The 20,642-nt window shown below is 40.9% G+C and overlaps 1 protein-coding gene across 1 annotated transcript in view; it reads right to left on the bottom strand.

Annotated features, from left to right (window-relative positions):
• Positions 1 to 20,642, bottom strand: part of Ankfy1 (ankyrin repeat and FYVE domain containing 1) — a 79,040-nt gene that overhangs the window by 54,226 nt on the left and 4,172 nt on the right. The window contains exon 2 of the mRNA XM_021211547.1: positions 1,252 to 1,444. Coding sequence (XP_021067206.1) covers positions 1,252 to 1,444 — 193 coding nt within the window. The remainder of the gene's footprint in view (positions 1 to 1,251; positions 1,445 to 20,642) is intronic.

The raw sequence follows: 20,642 nt of genomic DNA, 5'->3' as shown, positions 1-20,642 counted from the left end.
TTGGTGGCTAATGATGGGATGGATCCCCGGATGGGGTAGTCTCTGGATAGTCCATCCTTTCATCTTAGCTCTAAATTTTGTCTCTGTACCTATATCTTTTCATGAGTATTTTGTTCCTTATTCTAAGGAGGAATGAAGTATCCACACGATGGTATGCATTTACTTCTAACGTTCAGGAAGGGGGAGGATCTCTGAGTTCAATCAAGGCCAGCCTGATCTACATAGCAGGCTGTAAGTTAGTCAGGGCTGCATAATGAGACCTTATCTCAAACAAACAAATAATATAAATAGTACCTCTAATAATTAATACTTGGTATGTATTTATTATTCTAAGTTGCTTAAACATCTAAGACTTAATTTAATCTTCACTCTGATCCTAAAACAAGTAGGACAGATTACCTCTTATTACAGATCAGGAACCTAACAAGTGATAGCTTGAGACCAAAGAGCTAGTAAGTAGCCTATAGGGCTTCTAACAAAGACATTGCTAATCTTTTTCATTGGTTTGATGTTGGTTTGTGTGTATGAGAGCAAAGGTGAGCATGCAGCTAGTGTGCATGTAGGAGCCAGAGGACAGCTTTTGGTGCCATTCCTCAGCTGCCATCTACCTGTTACTGGGTCTCTCACTGGCCCAGCACACACCCACTTAAGCTAGGCTTGCTGGGCAGTGAGCCCCCGGGACTGACTGTCTCTGCCCTCCTACTACTAGGATTTTAAGTGCCATCGGGCCCAGATTTTCTTCACGTGGGTTATTGGGATCAAATTCTTATGTACCTTACTGATACCAGCCCAGCTCTTATTTTTGTTTCTTATGAAATAAGAACTCAGTCTGGTATAGCCTACACTGGACTGGACTTCACTATGAAGCTGAGGCTGACCTCAAATTCATGATAATCCTCCTCTCAGTTTTGAGATTACTACTTTGAGCTACCACATCTGGCTCATTGTTGATAATTTTGATTAGAAAGTAATTTGGCAAGAAAATGAATGAGAAACCAGGCCTAGAAGTGTAGGCAGGTCTAATTCTGTCTACCTGAGAGGCTTGAACAGGAGAAATTACAAGTTCAATAGCAGCCTGGCCAACATAGTGAGACCGTCTCAGAACAGGGTGAAAAAAGAGCCAAGGATACAGCTCAGCAGTACAGTACTTGCCTAGTATACGCAAAGCCCTTGTTTCAATCCTGGGGAGTACAAAGTAAGTGGCCAGGGATGAAGCAAAAGGTATAGACAGCTTCTGTTCCGGGAGCTTACCTGTACTGCTCTTGCTCATAGAGACCTGCCACTATGGCCAGCAAGCGGCTGATGAATGACTCGCTGTTATTTTCCTTGTTTGCTTGTGCAGCCAAAAGTGTGCATCTTTTCTCTGTTTCTGCCAGTTTCTTCTGCAGCTTGACATACTCTTGTCGTAGAAGCATCAAATGCTTCTCCAACTTGGCCACCTCCTCTGCAAGGGAAACAACGAATGTTTACATGGCAGGGGCAAACAAACACATTCACCACTGCCTGGCTATATGGTCTGTTTCTGCAAAATCTGAAAGAATCAAATATGACTTTGTGGGCTGGTAAGATAGCTCAGCAAATAAAAAGCACCTGTTGCCAAGCCCACAGGACAGGAGAGAAATTACTCCTTTCAGCTGTCCTCTGACCTTCAACACACACATCGTGACATGCATATGCCTACACACACACACACACACACAAAATAAATAATAAAAACGCAAAAAAAAAAAAAAAAAAAAAAAAAAAAGAGGCAGGCTAGAGCGATGGCTCAGTGGTTAAGAGCATTGACTGCTCTTCCGAAGGTCCTGAGTTCAGATCCTAGCAACCACATGGTGGCTCACAACCATCCGTAATGAGATCTAATGCCCTATTCTGGTGTGTCTGAAGACAGCAACAGTGTACTTAATATAATAAATAAATCTTTGGGCGGGAGCAAGCAGAGGTCCTAAGTTCAATTCCCAGCAACCACATGATGGCACACTACCATCTGTACAGCTACAGATACATAATAAAATAAATAAATAAATCTTTTTTAAAAGGGGGGGGCAGTGAGATGTCTTAATGGATAATGGCATCTGCTGCTGAACCTGACAACTTGAGTTTGATCCCTAGGACCCACGTGGTAGAAGGAGAGAACCAACTCCCTTAGGTTGTCCTCTGACCTTTACTCTCACCTATGGCATGGACTCAGGCATGTATATGAACACATACTAACACACCACACACACACACACACACACACACACACACAATGTAAAAAAGGAAATAAGCAGGATGTAAAACAAAACATTTTATGATTCTAATTTAATGTAAATATTCACATACATGCAGAATAAAAGGCAATCAACTACCAAATAGCAAGTCTTGCTGAAAAGGAAGTAGGTTTTTTTGTATTCTGTTCATTATTTTATAACAAATAGTCCTGCTTTCATAATTTAAAAAGTATTTTAAAACATGTTTAAATGCTAATATACTATGATCTTCATACATATACACACAATATGTATATAGGTGGCCATTTTTTTCTCCTCTTCTAGAGGATCCACATTCAATAAATGTCTGACATAAAGAACTGGATGCCCACCCAGTCTAAGGTATAAATCAATATTCCCAGGAAAATTAACATGAAAAACACTTGTAAGATGACAACAGTAACATTTTTTTCTAATTCTATAATTATTTGTCCCACAAATATTGAAATCAAACATTTATCTTTATAAAACATATATTCATCTGTATATGTATATGTATTCATCTGTATGAGTGATCTGCCTGCATGTATGTTTGCTTGGTGCCCACAAAGGTGAGGAAGGCACCAGATTACCTAGTACTGTAGATAAAGACAGATGCACGCACTATGTGGATGCTGGATTCAAGAGTAGCAAGTGCTCTTAACTGCTGAGCCATGTCTCCAGCTCCTAAGCATTTTCTTTTCTTTTCCTCTTTGTTTTGTTTTGGTGTGGTTTGGTTTGGTTTTTCTAAGACAGGGTTTCTTTGTGTAGCCCTGGCTGTCCTGGAACTTGCTCTATAAACCACGCTGGCCTCAAACTCAAGAGATCCACCTGCTTCCCAAGTGCTGGGATTAAAGGTGTGTGCCAGCACCACCTGGAGATGGAAACAATACTTACAATAAACCTGGTTTTGGGAAAAACAATAACAACAACAATCAAAAAGCAGCAAACTGGACTTAAATTTACCTCAAGCACACTGAGTTAGACTCAGATCATTGACTCTGAAGAGCTAAGAAAGGGCTGACAACTCAACAGTAGCATGGGAGGTACAGACTATGTCACAGAACAGCCACAACACAACAGAAAGGAAAACTTGCCCTGGAACCTGGAACCTAGTTTACATTTCACACAAGAAATTAAAACCAAACTTGCCTACAGAGATACTTCTTGTCAAGACACTGCAACAAGAATGCTAAAAACATCCTATACTGCTTACTTGGGGTCAGAATGTTTCTGACCTTGGGTTTAGTGCTATGAATGCTTTGCTTATCCCTAACCCCCCAAAAATACTCCTCATAAAACCACCTTACAATTTCATTTACTAAAGAAAATTCTTTAAGATAAATAAGTAAACAAGCTTATATATCCTTCTTTAAAATGTAACCTTTATTTACTTTTTAAAGGGAGGCAGGAGGGGGCAGGCTTTCACCATATCACTACCTGGCCCAAGTAAGATTCTGTATGTAAACCAGGCTGGCCTCTGCCCCAGAGTGCTAGTACTAAAGGTATATGCCACCTGGCTATTCTGGAATTCACTATGTAGACCAAGTTGGTCTCCAACTCACATAGATCCTCCTGTCTTTGCCTCCTGAGTGCTGAGATTAAAGGCATGCACCTGGCCCCTTCACTTTAAGCATTGTTTAATCTTTACATCTTGCTGTAAAGTGCATCCTTTAAGCATTGTAACTTAAAAAGCCACCAAACCAAACATACTACCATTGTACAGGTCCCTGAGCCCAACTCTCTTGAGAAACCTGCACTTATGTATTGGATGTCTGTTCTTTCTGCCGGGCGTGGTGGCGCACGCCTTTAATCCCAGCACTTGGGAGGCAGAGGCAGGCGGATTCTTTCCAAGGCCCGCCTGCCCCCCACCTCTGCATTTGCCCTTAAATCTAAAGTATGTACCATCTCTTACCTTTTAATAAATTTAAATTTTTTGCTTCACTCAGACTGATCCTGGAATTCTTCTCTGTGGCAGTCAAAGGATCTGGCTTTTCCTGATGGAGGTCCCTAAGCACAAAATGTCTCCCTGCCTCTGCTGATTGCAGCCACTAAGGATACATGACTTACAACATTGCTCATTTAATAAAATCTATTATGGTTAAGAAGTAGCTGATTTTTAGCAGTAGCTTGTTCTTTCTTTCCCTCTAATTTACCAAAATAAGCCCACAGATTTAAGTAATAAGATGTGTCTCCCCATGTCTCCCTCATGCCTCCCCATCTGCTCTTCATCAGTCCAGTCTGAGGCCAGGCATTTGTTTTGTTGTTTTGTTTTTGTTTATTTATTTATTTAATATATGAGCGCTCTACTGCATATACATCTGGAGGCCAGAAGAGGTCATCAGATCCCATTACAGATGGTTGTAAGCCACCATGTGGTTGCTGGGAATTGAACTCAGGACCTCTAGAACAGCCAGTGAGTGCTCTTAATCACTAAGCCATCTCACCAGCCCCAAGGCCAGACATTTTATTTATTTATTTATCTGTTTATTTATTTATTTGTTTGTTTGTTTTGAGACAGGGTTTCCCTGTGTAGCCCTGGTTGTCCTGGAACTCACTTTGTAGACCAGGCTGGCCTCGAACTCAGAAATCCGTCTGCCTCTGCCTCCCTAGTGCTGGGATTAAAGGTGTGCGCCACCATGCCCGGCTTAAGGCCAGACATTTTATTGGGTGTACTTTTAACACCTGTACTTTTTTAACACCTGGAGACCAAGTGAAGAGCGGATGGATTAGTCAAGCTGGAGGCTAACTGGAGAAAAGAAACATTTACCCAGTGCTCTTCAAGAGCAGCACAGACATGCTCTCCTTCTGAGCTATCTGTCTAGACCTCAGCATAAGTTTAACAGCTGTACTTTCTAACAGTTTATCAGTCTTGATTTAATAAAAAATGTTTAAGACAAAAAAAAAAATTGCTTTCAGAGCCTGCAAAATAGCCCAGTGTGTAAAAAAAGAGCTTGTCCTATAATTCTGATACCCCAGCCTGGGACTCAAAGAATAGAACCAACTTGTAAAAGTTGTCCTCTGACCTCCACACACACACTGAAGCATGCGTATACACCTACAGAGCTGAGTTAAAATAAAAACTCCAATGGCTAGACAGATAGCTCAGAAGGAGAGCACGTCTGTGCTCTGATTCCTCTGTTATCTTCCTAATCTTAAACTTGGCTTCTAGGCACACTACTGGGTCACAATAATAAAATCACCAATCAACAGCCTGACAATTTAAGTTCTCTGTAGAGTCAGACTTTCTTTCTATATTAGCAACACTGTTTCTGGCTTCTTTCATCTGTCCTCTTCTTTTCTGAATCTTTTCTTACATATCCTTCATTTCCTAATCTGATAACTTAGTTTTAAAAGATATAATTTTACAAAATTCAGACACATAACTTAAACTTTCTCCTTAAGATTGCTCTTCTAATTGCTCACATTTTACTGTCACAAACATGTAAACTATTCAAGGTGAGCATAGGTCACCTGCTCACCCTCTTCTTCCCACTCAGGAAACCTCTTCTGCGCTGTCACACTCCAAGTTTCTTAGTCCTTCTCTCCTAATGGAAGCATAGCCCATTGGTATTACAAACTCAGCAAAAACAGAAAAATCCCAAATGAAACTTAACATCCTCCTCAAATCAACCCCTCTTTCTATTTCCATCTTATATATTTTACGTAAGACCTGAAAAGAGTTATCATTTACAAACTATTCTCATCTATTCACAATAGTATAGCACTGTGGAACTGGGATGTACTTCAAAGGATACAGAATTTCCTAGCATACAAGCTCTGGATTCCATCCCCAACACCTCATAAACAAATATGATACTGTGATCCTAGCACCTAGCATCACTTAAAAAGCTCAAGGCCACTGTTTATAACAGAATCTGCTACACACACACACACACACACACACACACACACACTATATATATATATATATGATTTAGGGCTAGCAAAAATGTGCAATATGTACATACTGAAAACAATAAAACATTGATGACAGATATCAAGAACTACCTAAAAAATATTTATGGGTTAGATGGCCCACTATAATTAAAATGCTAGATCCTTCTGAATTGACTTAGATTCAATACTATACCAATAAAAATCCCTTCAGGGGCTGTAGAGATGGCTCAGACTTTAAGAGTACTGTCTGCTCTTCCAGAAGTTCTAAGTGCAATTCCCAGCAACCACATGGTGTCTCATAACCATCTGTAATGGAATCTGATGCTCTCTTTTGGCCTGCAGGCAAACATGCAGGCAGAATGCTGCATACATAATAAATAAATTTAAAAAAAAATCCCTTCAGGTTCTTTGTAGATCAGAATACTAAGGTTTAGATGAAAATTCAAAGAATTTATTAGACAAATTTTCTAAGAAAAACTAAAAAATATTCACATCTCAATTTCTACATGTGCGCAAATGCTACAGTAATTAAAACAGTATTGTGTTGGCATCAACATAATTTTAGAGAAATGCAATACAAAAAAAAACAAACAAAAGCAAAAAACCGTTATAAATAGACCTTCATATGCACAGCTAATAACTCAGCAACGGTGGCACAACACTTCAATAAGCAAACACTGTCATTTTACAGTGATTTGATTGCCATATGAAAAATGCAAACCCCAACGTATAGCCTACTGTATACAGAAACTAACTCAAAATAATGAAATGAACCTACTGAGTATGTAGCTAAAACACATAAAAAAATATTAATAGCTTCCCATTAGGCCAAGGTTGCGGTTTTTGTTTTATTTATTTATTTATTTATTTTTACTTTTTAGAGACAGGTTCTCGCTACATAGCACTGGCTGACCCTTACCTCACAGACATCTGATTGCCTGTCTCTCAAATACTGACATTAAAGGTATATGCCACTAGACTCTACAAACATGTGTTAAGCTGCATATAACAACAACAACAACAACAACCCTCTGGTGGTGGGCAAAGAGACACCTTGTTGGTGGAGGTGTTCTTTTATCAGTCAGGGTCAGAACAGATAGCAGTCATTTATTCATCCTAGCATGACGCCTGGCTTGGTGGCCAAACTGTTTTATGAATAGAACTCATAAAAATCAAATTCAGGCAGTGCACCATGGAAGGAGGAAGACAAACAGAAATCTATGGATGGCCATGCCACCCACAGACCTGCCTTCCAGTACATGGCACATTCGGGCCATAGACACCTATTTGCCAATGGTGTCACACAGGGTGGATAGAGGATGTCCCCCAAGGATCGGCCAGGCACATGGCCAGTCTGCAGCTGGAGCCACCACAATGTGCAAGTATGTGGTGATGGTTAAGACAGGTGAGAAAGAGAAGTAGAGCAGCTTGAGCATTATGGAAGAAAGATGGAACTGGAGACTCACAGGTGGAGAGGAGTAGTCTGTTGTGAGTGGCTACCTGGGACCATGGTTAGGTCCCAGCCCGAACTGCCACCGGGGACCATGTCTGAGTCTGCGGCTACACAGTGGCAGGGGTTGGTGTTGATGGTTCATATTACCACTAGAGAAGATGGGGATATACCTAGTCAGGACAGCTGCTGGGGACCACCTAGATGCCCTGGGGCTATGCAGAACCAACCTTGCCCCTCTCTAGATGTAGCACTCTGGAAACCTGGCCCCATCTCTCACCACTGGCAAGATTCAAGAGAGTGGGCCCTGAGCCCTGCACAGGCAGCATAGCAGAGCTGGTCCTGAGTGTGGGAGAGCTAACCCTGCCACTCATTTTCCATGAGCTGGAGTGCCTCTGTGTGTGTGTGTGTGTGTGTGTGTGTGTGTGTGTGTGTGTGTGTGATACTTCACTCACCTGCGGTACTTGGGAGAGCTGACCTGAAGAGCAGTGAGAGCAGGTGAACTAGCCCTGCCCCCTCACTGGTTAAAGCACTTCAGAGAGCAGGCTCTGTATCTTACCTGGGCAACACGGTGGAGCTGGCTCTAATGGCGAAGGCATAGTTGAGCTGGCCCCAAGGGCATGAGGGCAGGAGACCTGACCCTGCCTCCTGATGATGGATGGCCTAACCAGAGCAGTTCTGGAGAGCTCACCCTGGTGGTGCCAATAAGAGAGAGCTGGTGGGCTGACCAGCTATGCTACCACCCAGGTCCAGATCCAAGGCTTTTAGTTGGTCCACCCCAAAATCTATATCATGTGTAAATGGTTGGGATTCATGAAAGGGCCAGTCCTGCTGTTTCAAAGCTGCAGGATCTCCATGACACAAGGCAACCTGTAACAGGATGACGAGTAAGAGTCCTGATGAGGATCCAATGTTGATGGTGTCACAGAAGCCAGAGATCTTGAACCAGACCAATGACTCACTGCAACAAACATCTGTAAGTGAAGATGTGTGGACAGAGGGATATACTGTGGGACACACTATGACATACTGTATTTTCCACGATGAGATGTTTTCTATATTTTGAGGATTTTTTTTTTTTTTTTTTGCTGCTGCTGTTGTTTGTTTGGGGGAGAGGTTGTAAGGGGACAGGGAAATGAATAGGACTAGGGAGGAAACTCACAAACAACTAATAAAAAGTTTAAAATATGAATTACAGACAAAATGATAATCTGGTTGCTGTTTTATATTTTTGGACTTATTTGTTAGAATTTCTTCAAAAGACACAAGAAAATAAAAGCTAAGTCATAGACTGTAAAAATACCCAATAGAAAACTTGTGTCTTAATGAGACAACCCAATAAGAACAGGGGTGGGGGGGCTTTTTAACATACTTCAAAGAGCAATATTTGGTAAACATAAATGAAAGCTAAAAAACAAAGTAAGAAAGTGGAAAAAATAAACTAACAAACACACAAATTAAAAGTGCTGGCCCAGAAAAGAATACATAAGATCCTTAGGCTGTTCCCAGGATTATGAGGGCATAGTCACTGTATGAAAACGGTTTGACCAAAGAAATATCACCTCAAGGAGTTGAACAGAGACTAGGTAGCAATGTTTGTGTGACCAGCCTCAAGAGGAAGAATGGAAGGAAGGGTAATACTTAACATTCGGGACAGACCTAACCTACCCTGGCCTTGTGCTAGGCACTTGCTCAAGTCGCTTAATCACAGCAACAACTTAGTACTGGATAGCACTGTTCCCGTCTATCAGGTGAGCAAGAACAATTTCATACAAGCTGACTTGCCTCAGGTCACTCAGAAAGCAAGAGCTCAGCCAGTCTAGACTCAGATCAGTCAGTGTCTTTCTCACTCTCCTGCACACCTCAGCTCAGATTCCCATGAACCCCAGATATGGCTGATGTCATTTTCCAACAAGCTTGTTAAAAGGTGAAACATATGTCCACATAAAGACCTGTATCTGAACATTCAGTGAAGTTTTATTCCCCCAAACTGCAAGCATTCCACTACCCAGCTGGTAAATAGTTACAACTGTCAGAAATGCACACAGTGGAAGACTACTTGCTAATAAAAGGGAATCATGCAATAGAATAGCATAGATATACCTCGGCAGCACTGTGTTGAGTGAAAGAACAACCAGACAAATTGCATACGGTGTGACTGCACATGAAGCACAAGAGAGGACAAAGGATAAGGACAGAAAGAGACACCATATGCATGGAATGATTTCAAAGAAACTCAAGGTAACATTTTCAGGGTAAGAAATCTCCCACTATGATGATGATGGTGGTGACGTGACTGCAAATATCTGTCGACCAATAGCTAAATAAAACAATAAACTTTGTTTATCAGCTATCCCTTAATAAAGCATCTTCCTCTGGAATGGTGGTTTCTTGTTGATCTGAACTCTAATGTACATTTCCTTGAAGTAACCAGTTACCTTTCTTAGTCTATTTCCTACTTTGTTCTATACATACTGTCGATATTTCCAAAACACAGCTTAGCCAACCCTCGTTGTTCCTCAATGCCAACAAAGTATACATTTCTAGTCTATCGTAATGGCTCTGTGGGGGTGGGTAAAGGCACTGTCTGTGCAAGCCTGTCAGCCTGAGTGTGATTCCCAGAGCACACAAGTAGAAAGACCCAACTCCTGCAAACTGGCTTCTGAATTCCACAGCATGCACTCACCCACCCACCAAACTGATTTTTAAATACTAATTTCCTAATTTGGCATTTTGATCCCCTCAGTACGTTCTGGTGCAGGAACCATCTTATTCACACTCTCTATAGTTCTAGGACCTATCCGGCATGGTCCTTAGTCACTGAAACAGTACAGAGGTACTTCAGAAATCTTACAAGTAAATCTACATGACACTCTGGTGGGGTAAAAAAAAAAAAAATGCATCCCTGGGATCTGTGAGTGTTATAACCCATCCACCACAAAACGAAGAGTTACTACAGATGTGAGGCAGCCTGAGGATACAGCTCTGAGGCAGATTACAGTTACCTTACCAGAGAAGAAAAGGGGCGGTCCCAAGGAGTTGCCGTGACACTGGGCTGGATGGGTCTTCCTGTCTTTCTGAGTCCTGAGCCACAACAATACTACTTGTCCTTTTTCTTTTCTTTTCTGCCTCTCTTTTAGATGCCGACAAGAACTTATGTTTTTTGCTGTTGTTTGGTTTTGGTACGTTGGGCTTCCTTATTCTTTTCTAAAGCTCCTCTCCCTGATATGCAGGCTTAACTCAAGCCACAGGAGGTTTTCCCTCTTCCCTCTCCATCCTACTCCTTCAAGAAGCTTTGAGGTTTCAGCTTGCGTGCTTGACCTTTCCTTTTAAACTCTAGTAAAATTATGAACTTTGAATAAATTCTAGCTCTGACTTCCAAAAAGAAAATTTTAAATCCAAGCACAAAAACGCAAAGCAGAGAGATTTGACACATACAGGCGGAAGGCCGTGAAGACTGTCCTGATGGTACTACCAAAGAAATGTCAGCCAAAACATGACACTAGGAATCAAGAAATAGACTACCAAGCCAGACACAGTGGCAAGTGCCTTTAAACCCTGAATGAGGCAGAGGCAGTTAGATCTCTGTGAGTCGAGGCTAGCCTGGTCTACATAGTGAGCTTCAGGCCAGTCAGAGCTACATACTGAAACCCCCCTGTCTTAAGAAAAGCAAAGCAAAGCAAAGCAGAAAAGAGCAGAGCAGAAGACTACCAGGCTAGAGGGCTATCTCGGGTTATGAGCGGTATGCTCTAGACTTGTAGAGGACCAAGTTCAATCCCAGTACTCACAAAGGATAGCCTATACAACCTAGAACTCTAGCTCTAAAGAAATAGCTTGTCTCTGCACTTTGCAAGCTCTGCATTTATTTATACAGGAAGAAACAAATAAAATGCTTTAATTGTTTTTTTTTTTTTTAATCTTTTAAAGAAACAGACTATTTCACAGAGTATGGTCTTACTGACACCATGATTTTGAATAAATGGTTATTGACTTCAGGCTAGTCTATCCTCCAGAATCATGGCAGAATACAGTTGTGTTAGTTTTTAAAAAGTATCCAGGCGTGGTGGCGCACACCTTTAATCCCAGCACTCGGGAGGCAGAGGCAGGCGGATTTCTGAGTTCGAGGCCAGCCTGGTCTACAAAGTGAGTTCCAGGACAGCCAGGGCTATACAGAGAAACCCTGTCTCGAAAAAACCAAAAACCATTTAAAAAAAAAAAAAAAAAAAAGCAGGCAGGCAGGCATGGTAGCTTACACCTTTAATCCCAGCAGCATTTGTGGGGCAGAGGCTGGCAGATTTCTCATTTCAGGAACCCCCCAGAGCTACACAGTGAAACCATGCCTCAAAATAAATAAAGAATAAAACACATCTATTTAGGGTGTGTGTGTGTTCACTAGAGTTCCATAGCACATGTGTGATCAGAGGACAGCTTTCAGAAATTGGTTCTCTCAACTGGATCCCAAGAGTAAGGACTAAAGATGTACATCTATGCCCAGCTTGGCCCACCTGTCGTAAGCCACCAGTTGTTGTAAAATTGTTACAGCTGCTACTGGAACTGATATGCCTATCCTTACAAAAACCAAATTGGATAGTAAACAAAAATTTAAACCTCAAATAACTTTTTTAAAAGCTTTTTATCATTTTTAAATTGCATGCAGGGGCTGGAGAGATGACTCAGTGGTTAAGAGCACTGACTACTCTTCTAGAGGTCCTGAGTACAATTCCCAGCGACCACATGGTGGCTTACAACCATCTGTAATAGGGATCCGATGCCTTCTTTTGGTGTGTCTGAAGATAGCGACAGTGTATATATATATGAAATAATCTTAAATTGCATGCAGGTATGTGCACATGGAGTAGAGGTGTCCGAGGAGGAGGCCAGAGATGTTAGATACCCTAGAACTGGAGTATAGTTAGTTGTGAGCCTCCTGATGTGGGTACTGGGAACCAAATTTGGGTCTTCGGGAAGAGAGGCAAGTGTTCGTAGCTGCTGAGCCATTTCTCCAGTCCTAATAACTTCTTGATGAATAACTATCAACAGGTTAATAGAATATAGTTTCCCAAAATAAAAAAGAGAAAGAAAAAAGCTGGACCTGATGCTACAAGTCTCTGTAATCTAGCTACTGAGGAAACCAAGACAGTAGATATGGGGTTCAAGGCTTGTCTGAGCAACTCACAAGATGGTCTTCAAGAAGAGAGCTGAGGATGGATTAAAGAGAGCCATAGTCATAAGGGTGCTTGCCTAATAAGGAGTTAGGCTCTAGAATAAATCCATAGTGTATGCAAATACACACATCATACGTCCATGGGTACATACATACGTGTATAAATATGTACATACACATATACACAAAAAGAGAGGGGGTGATGGTACATGTCTATAATTCTAGCATTTGAGAGATTAAAGTAGGAGGACCAGAAGTTCAAGGTTAATCTCAGTCAAAAAACAAATTTTCAGGCCACAAAATCAGTATTTTTGTATATGCATGTGTGCTTTTTATTTTTACCCCTACCCCAATTGGTAAGATTACTAAAACCTGCAATGCTACATGCAGCTTTTTCAATAGACATATTTTTACTATTTTTAATTATGTGTAGGTGTGTGTGTCTGCATATGAGAATGTGCGTGTGAATGCAGTTACCTACAGAGGCCAGAGACAACAGATCCTCTGGAACTCGAGACTCAGGCAGTAGGGAGCCACTTGACATGGATGTGAAGAACCAAACTCAGGTCCTCTGGAAGAGCAGAAGCGCTAACTGCTGCACCATCTCTCCAGTTCCTGTATCCAGCTTTTACATGGGCTCTGGAGATCCAAACTCAGGCCATTAGGCTTGTACAGCAAGCACCTTTATCACAAAATATTACAGAGGCACCTAGCTGCTTTTAATATTTTCTATGGTAGTTAAGTATTTTGCATTCATTATCTCAAATTCTAGCCATATTTAAGTATTCTACTTAACAGTTAAAACCCACTTAAGTTAAACAGATTGCCTAAAATCACACAATAGCAGGAGAGAGTAAAGACAGTTGTTACAGTGGATATAAAGTGTCCCCTAGGAGGCTCAGATGTTAAAGGCATGGTGCACAGCTGGTGGTGCTGTGGAAAGATGAATAGATTATGATGGCTCTGATGATGAATTTATAACTGTATGGCATTATTGGAAGCTGGCAGAAACCTTTGGAGGTGGGGCCTTGTTGGATGAAGCAAGTTACCAGAGACATAAAGAAAATATATATAGCATGTCCCTGGCCTCTTACTATCTGTCAAATCTGTGTTTTTCCCAGCCACAGGGAGATGGGCAACTTTGTTCTATACCCTTCCTTTATGATGATCTTTCTCATCACGGACACAGAGATAAGAAAGTCAGTCAGCCATAGACTATACCTTCTGATTCCCTGAGACAAAATAAATCCTTTTGTTGATGTTGTTTTGCGCTGCAGCCAAGGATCCTCTTGTCCCTTCTTCCCAGGTTAATGCAGTGCTTAGGATCTAACTGGATTTATTCAAAGTAGGCAAGTACTCTAATGACCTAGCCCTAACCCAGTACTCCCTCCTGTACACTCTCTCAGTTACCTGTTGCAAGCACAGAGACAGAGTCTTTATTTTAATTTTTACTTTGTATGTGTATTTGTGTGGGTTCACATGTGCTTAGTAGATCAGAGGACAACTTTCAGGAAAGGGTTCTCTCCTTCTATCATGAGAATCCCAGGAATGGAACACATGTTGTCATACTTGGGACAGTAATTACCTCCACTACCCATTGAGACATCTTGCTAGTCCAGCTAGATTTTTACATCTAAGTCCATCTTCATTATACCATACTGTCTGATACAAGATCTTATGTCAGAATATTAAAGATTTAAAATATCACTAGCTGATCTGTTAGTCCAGGAAACATATACTCTTTCTATCCTTTTAAAACATGTCTATCCTTCTTTTGCTACTCCAGTTCTAACCAGCACTGGTTTAGAAAGTCTTTGTGTATAACAAAGACTGAATCTAAGGACCTCATGAATACCAGTCAACTGTTCTATGACTAACCTATAACCCTAGATCATTTTTCTCTCTCCTTTTAAAATTAAGATGCAGTCTCAGTTTCCCAAACTGGTCTAGAACTCATGGACTTAAGAGATCCAACACAGCTTCCCAAGAAGCTGGGACTATTTAAGTCTACATCATTATGCTAGGCTAACCAGTCTTCTGACATTAACAAAACACAGACATTTCCTTTCTCTACAGTCTTATAATTCTTACACAGTACTCATAATTTTAGCAGTGAACTTTTCTGTATAATTTATTGAGTAAATTACTTCATCCTTAAGTGAAATTACTATTAAAAGCTATGTAAAAAATAGTATTTTAAGAGTTATAAGAATAATTTTTGTTTCTGACACACATCACTTCACTTCACTACAGTGTATACCCAGAGCATACATCATTCTTTCCATATTGGCAACTAAAACAGAAATGCAACTCACTGGAACTGAGTTACCAACTGCCCTTCACCTAGACCTGTGAGAGTGCAGGCTGAATTATTCAATCAGTGTGATAATGAGGTAATCATGAATCAAAGGGAGTAAACATCTGTTCAACAGAGAGCAAGAAAATAACAATGAATTTATGACTGAATATGCAAGCTGGCACCATATGAGGGAAGCAGTAGACAAAAGACTACAATACTGTTGGAAGGATAGTACAGAGGAAACTCAGGGTCCTAGCATCCCTGTCATTCTTCATCTTGCCCTTTCATCAAAAAAAAAAAAAAAAAAAAAAAATCCAGCTTTTAGCAAATATATAGTAGTACTATGCTGGCTAGTTTTATGTCAACTTGACACAAACTATAGTCATTTGAAAGGAGGGAATCTCAATGCTTCCATAAAATCAGGCTATTGGCAGACCTGTAGAGCATTTTCTTAATTAGTGATTGACGTGGGAGGTGCCATCCCTGGCCTAGTGGTCCTGGGTGCTATAAGAAAAGCAGTCTGAGTAAAGCCAATAGGAGCAAGGTTGTAAACAGCACTCCTCCATGGCCTCTCCATCAGCTCCTGCCTGTAGGCTCCTGACCTGCTTAAGTTATTACCCTCACTGCTTTTTAATGACAAATTGTTATATGGAAGGTGACTGAAATAAGCCATTTCCTTCCCAAGTTGCTTTTGGTCATGTTTAATAATGGCAATAATAACCCTAATTAAAGAGGTATTCATAGATATTTAATACTCTAGGTTTATACTCTTAAAAAATAATCTAGTAAACCAGGCACTGTGGCTCATGTTCATCATATCAACATACAGTAAACCAAGGTAAGAGGATCCACTGCAGATTTAAGCCTTGGATGCTTTGACAAATTCTAGAAACTATCAAGCTTGCTTTAAAAAATTATTTCACTCCAGTCACAGATGAAAGTTACTACCAAGTGTAACTCCAGTTCCAAAGAATTCAATCTTCTGGCCTCCACAAGCACCAGCACACAGACATACATTCAGGCAACACCCTCATACATGAGACAGAAAGAAATAAAATCTCAAGAAAAAAAAACTAAGTTACAGCATAACAAAAATAGACTGGGGTTATTTGCTTAAAATCTGATTCAATAAAAGGTGGAAAAGGCATTGGTTCGAGCTTTTCAAAGCTTCCCCTGTTTAGTCCTTTGTAAGAGCTGACAGAACCACAGGATGCAGAGACAGACGGCAGAAGGCAGGGCCTCTGGTTGAGTCCTAGCTACTGACTCAGTCTGGATCAGTGCAAGAAAGAACAGCACAGTACACAAGTCAGGTAAGAATTCTGCCTTCCCCAGTGTTCTGCTACTTTCCTTGTTACTGTAATAAAAATTCTTTGCAAAAGCATCTAAAGGGGCAAAATATGTCCCTGTGGTGGTCCTAATAAGAATGGCCCCATTGGCTCATGGATGGATGGATGGATGGATGGACAGACGGACGGACAGACAGACAGCTTGATCCCCAGTTGGTGGAACTGTTTGGGAAGGATTCAGAGGTGTGGTCTTGTTGGGGTGAGGGCTTTGAGGTTTCAAAAGAAAGCACCATTCCCAGTTAGCTCTCTGCCTCCAGTTTGTATGTGATGCCCGGGGGGATGTAAACTGCTCCAGTGCCATACCTGCCTTCCTGCTATCATGATTCCTACCATGATGGTCATGGTGTCTAACCTTCTGGAACTGTAAGCCCCCAATAAACTCTTCTATAAGTTGCCCTAGCTATGGATCTTCATAGCAATAAAATAAATAAATAAAAATGAAGACAGGTCCAAATATTTGTTCTCAGCTTGGTCTCCAGATGGTGGTACCATTTGGAGAGAATGTGGAAACTTCAGGAGGCAGAACTTAGATGAAGGAAGGAAGTCACTGGGAGCAAGTGCTTGGGAGTGTGACCACTTCCGTCTTTTTCTCTGCTTCCTGGTAAATCACAAGGGAACAACTCTCTTTTACCACACATTCCTGTGCCATTCTGCTCAAGTTCATGGAGCCAAGGGGACATAAACAGAATCCTCTGAAGCTGTCACCTTAATAAATGTTTCCACCTCTAAAAATAAAAGGTATTTATTTGTTCTCAAATCTGATTTCCTGTTAGCAGCCTAGCCATCATAAGAGTCATCCAGAACCCTCCAGACATCTTTCCAACACTCAAGCAGGTCTCAAAAGTCCTTTTATTCCTTCCATAGTCTCTCTCACATCAGTCTCAGAGGCTCCAATGCCCCTAACCAAAGGACTCACTGGTTGTTGTGTTACAGCCTGCTCTCTGGCTCCCCAAATCTATATACTACACAGCAGTTACTTCGACATTCATTAGACAATGCTGGTGACTCCCTTGACTCAGCTATATTACTCTCTGGTCTGTAGGGCAGAACTCCCAATGCTTACAGGTCAATGCCCTTTATAAACGGGCCCTGGACACACCTTTTCAACCTCATGAATCCCACTACTCCTTCCACTGAAAACACTGATCTTCCCCAGTTCTCACAGTCCTACATTTTAAAAGACACCATTTTTCAAAACCTGGCTTAAACACTAGCTCCTCAAATAATAACTACTTACAACACATTTCCCACTACTTCCCTAGAAAAAAAACTCTTCCTATTCTGAATTTTCAAAGAAAACCCTAAGCCCTTTTCACCTTTAACTTTAACAAGTTTTTGTTGATGCTTCTTAGACTTCAGAATTCTGAGTAAACTTTAACTGTGGCTATTCTCTTCTAAACCACTAACTCCAGGCTCCATCCCCAACTCCAAGCCAGTCTCATCTTCCTCCCTACAGTGCCTACCAGGTGGAGCTTAACAAATGCCACATCTATGCAGATTCAACAAAGTCTAAAGACAGCAGTTTCTCCTGTTGTTTGGCAAGACTGTAAGTCATGATTTCTCTAATCATCTTCAGCAAATCACTTTGGTTGTAACTAAAGCCTGTCTCTGCATGATTCATTAGCTCTACTCTTCACATAGTTAGTCACTAGTGAACTGCTAATCTCTGCTCTTTGTGAAAAGAAAATTTCCCAAGAACAACCTACCTACATAATCCAAGCTACTCAGGAGGTAACCTGGAAGGATCATTTGAATTCAAGACAAGCATTGGCAAAAGTCACAAACAAAAACATCCACGAAAATAAAATTAAGAGACTCAGCTCATCGCACAGTGAAAGAAAAATGTAGAGATAAGGAAGGATGGTATGGAAGAGATAATGTCCCAAACACCAACAGACTTGATGAACTAGCAATGGCCTGTGATTTTTGTTGAATGAGTGAAGATATATTTCAAACCTGGAGAGTTTCTTTGCTCCCATTTTACCAGCCTATGCTAAGGAAGCACTTTCTGGAACAGTGCTCTCCAAGAGAACTTTCTTTGTGGCACAATGGGAACTAAGTGTTTGAGAGCACTCAATTTTAAATGCAAGTGGCCGCATGGCTAGAGGTTATAGTACTGACCAGTGAATGGCCAGTGGAAGGAATGTCTTCACCTTATTCAATTGCCCCAAGGATTATTCTCCTGATCTAATTCTACTAAATTAGTAAAAGTCTACAATCAACTACTTAGCAAACCATTTATGGTTTTTTGTTTATTAAATTTCACTTTGTGAGCTCTGGAGCAATGACTCAATGATTAAGAGCATTGGCCAATCTTACAGAGAATCCAGATTCAATTCTAGCACCCACATGATAGCTCACAAATATCCATTACTCCAGTTGCAGGAGATCCAATGTCCTCTTCCTACTTGTAAACAGACACATGCAGGCAAAATACTATAGACATAAAACAAAAAAAAATTCTCTCAGGTGGAGGTGGTACACGCCTTTAATCCCAGCACTTGAAGGCAGAGGCAGGTGTATCTCTTGAGTTTGAAGCTAGTCTGATCTATAGAGAGAGTTCCAGAACAGCTAGGACAACAAAGAAAAACCCTGTCTCAAAAACAAAACAAAAACGCCTTCCCACTATGACATCTACCATGGCAAGACAATGTCAACGGTGCAGCAGTGGGTGCAACAGAGGCATGGATACCTTGGCAGGACCCAACAGCTCTCTAATTGGATTTGAGACTCACTCAATAAGAGGGAAACCATGCCTGCTACTGGAACCTTGCTAACTTCTCAGTGCTAGTGAAGGCATGGCTATTGCAGGAGAATCAATAACCACTAATTTATTAATCCTGCATAATCCCTAAGAATCTATGAACATTTGTCCTTATACTCACAAATAAGTGTAGTTTTCACCCCTCACCAAGGAAACTTCTCTTTGTAATAAATGGAGACCACTAAAGAAAATCAAAAACAATAAAAATGCAGAGTTGTGAAGCCCAGTTCAAATGGATACATCTACAAAACTCTCCTGCATCTAAGGTTCAGGGATATTCTGGAGGAGGGAGGAGAGCAGAAAGATTGTAAGAGCCAGAGGGTAAGTAAGTTTGATGAGAGATTGTGTCCCTAGTAGTTATCAGAAGTTATGCCCATAAAGTCTCACAAACAAGACTGTTCAAACATGACATGAACAAGGATGACATCAATGGACATGCCACAGTGAACTGGGAAAAGCCCATCAACCTGATACAAAAAATTACAGCAACTGAGGAGAGCTGGGAGAGGAGAGGAGAGCTGGGAGAGGAGAGGAGAGCTGGGAGAGGAGAGGAGAGCTAGGAGAGGAGAGCTGGTCTTCTCCAAGGAAAAGTACACCAACTGGCTATCCACCGCCCACTAGTCAGCCCAGAAAACATTCAGACAAGGAACACTGTACAAACTGAACAGGTCATACTTAGGAATATATATCTGTGTGTGTATAAGTACACACACACACACACACACACACACACACACGCATGCAATAACAATTAGTGAAAAAACAGGTCATTTATTTGAAGGAGAATAGAAAGGAGTGTAGAGGGATAGGAGGGAGGAAAGGGGAGAAATATTGTAATCATAATCTCAAAAAAACTTTTTTGATGTGCTGGGAATAGACTGGAGGTAAGCACTCTACATCTCCACCTCAAAAATTACACTTTATTGGTACTTGAGAGATGGCTCATTGGTTAAGAGCACTGACTGTTCTTCCACAAGTCCTGAGTTCAATTGCCAGCAACCACACAATGGCTTATAAATCTGTAATGGGATCTGATGTCTACTTCTGTCAGGTAGGTACACATACAAATAGAGCACTCATATACACAAATTAAATAAAAATCTTTTTAAAAATTGGGCTTTATTAAGACTTAAATATTCTAGAAAAAAAAAGTAGTTGTGGTGATTTGAATTAAGAATGGCCCTATAGGGACTAGAGAGATGACTCGGAGGTTAAAAGCACTGGTTGCTCTTCCACAGGATCCAGGTTCAAATCCTAGCACATGCATGGCATTTCACATTTATATGTGGTTTCAGTTACAGGGCATCTGACATCCTCAAACAGACAAAGAGGCAGAACACCAATGTAAAAATTTTTTTAAACCATATAAAAACATCATTTTAAAAAATCATTAAAAAATAAAGAAAGAAAAAAAGGACGGTCCTATAGACTCATATATTTGAATGCTTGGTTACCAGGGTGAGTGGAACCAGTAACCTCAAAAGGGTT

The sequence above is a fragment of the Mus pahari genome, chromosome 14 (genome assembly GCF_900095145.1).
Source record: "Mus pahari chromosome 14, PAHARI_EIJ_v1.1, whole genome shotgun sequence".
NCBI classification, from domain to species: domain Eukaryota; kingdom Metazoa; phylum Chordata; class Mammalia; order Rodentia; family Muridae; genus Mus; species Mus pahari.
The sequence above is the reverse complement of the archived record's forward strand: the minus strand, read 5'-3'. Positions and strand labels throughout refer to the sequence as shown.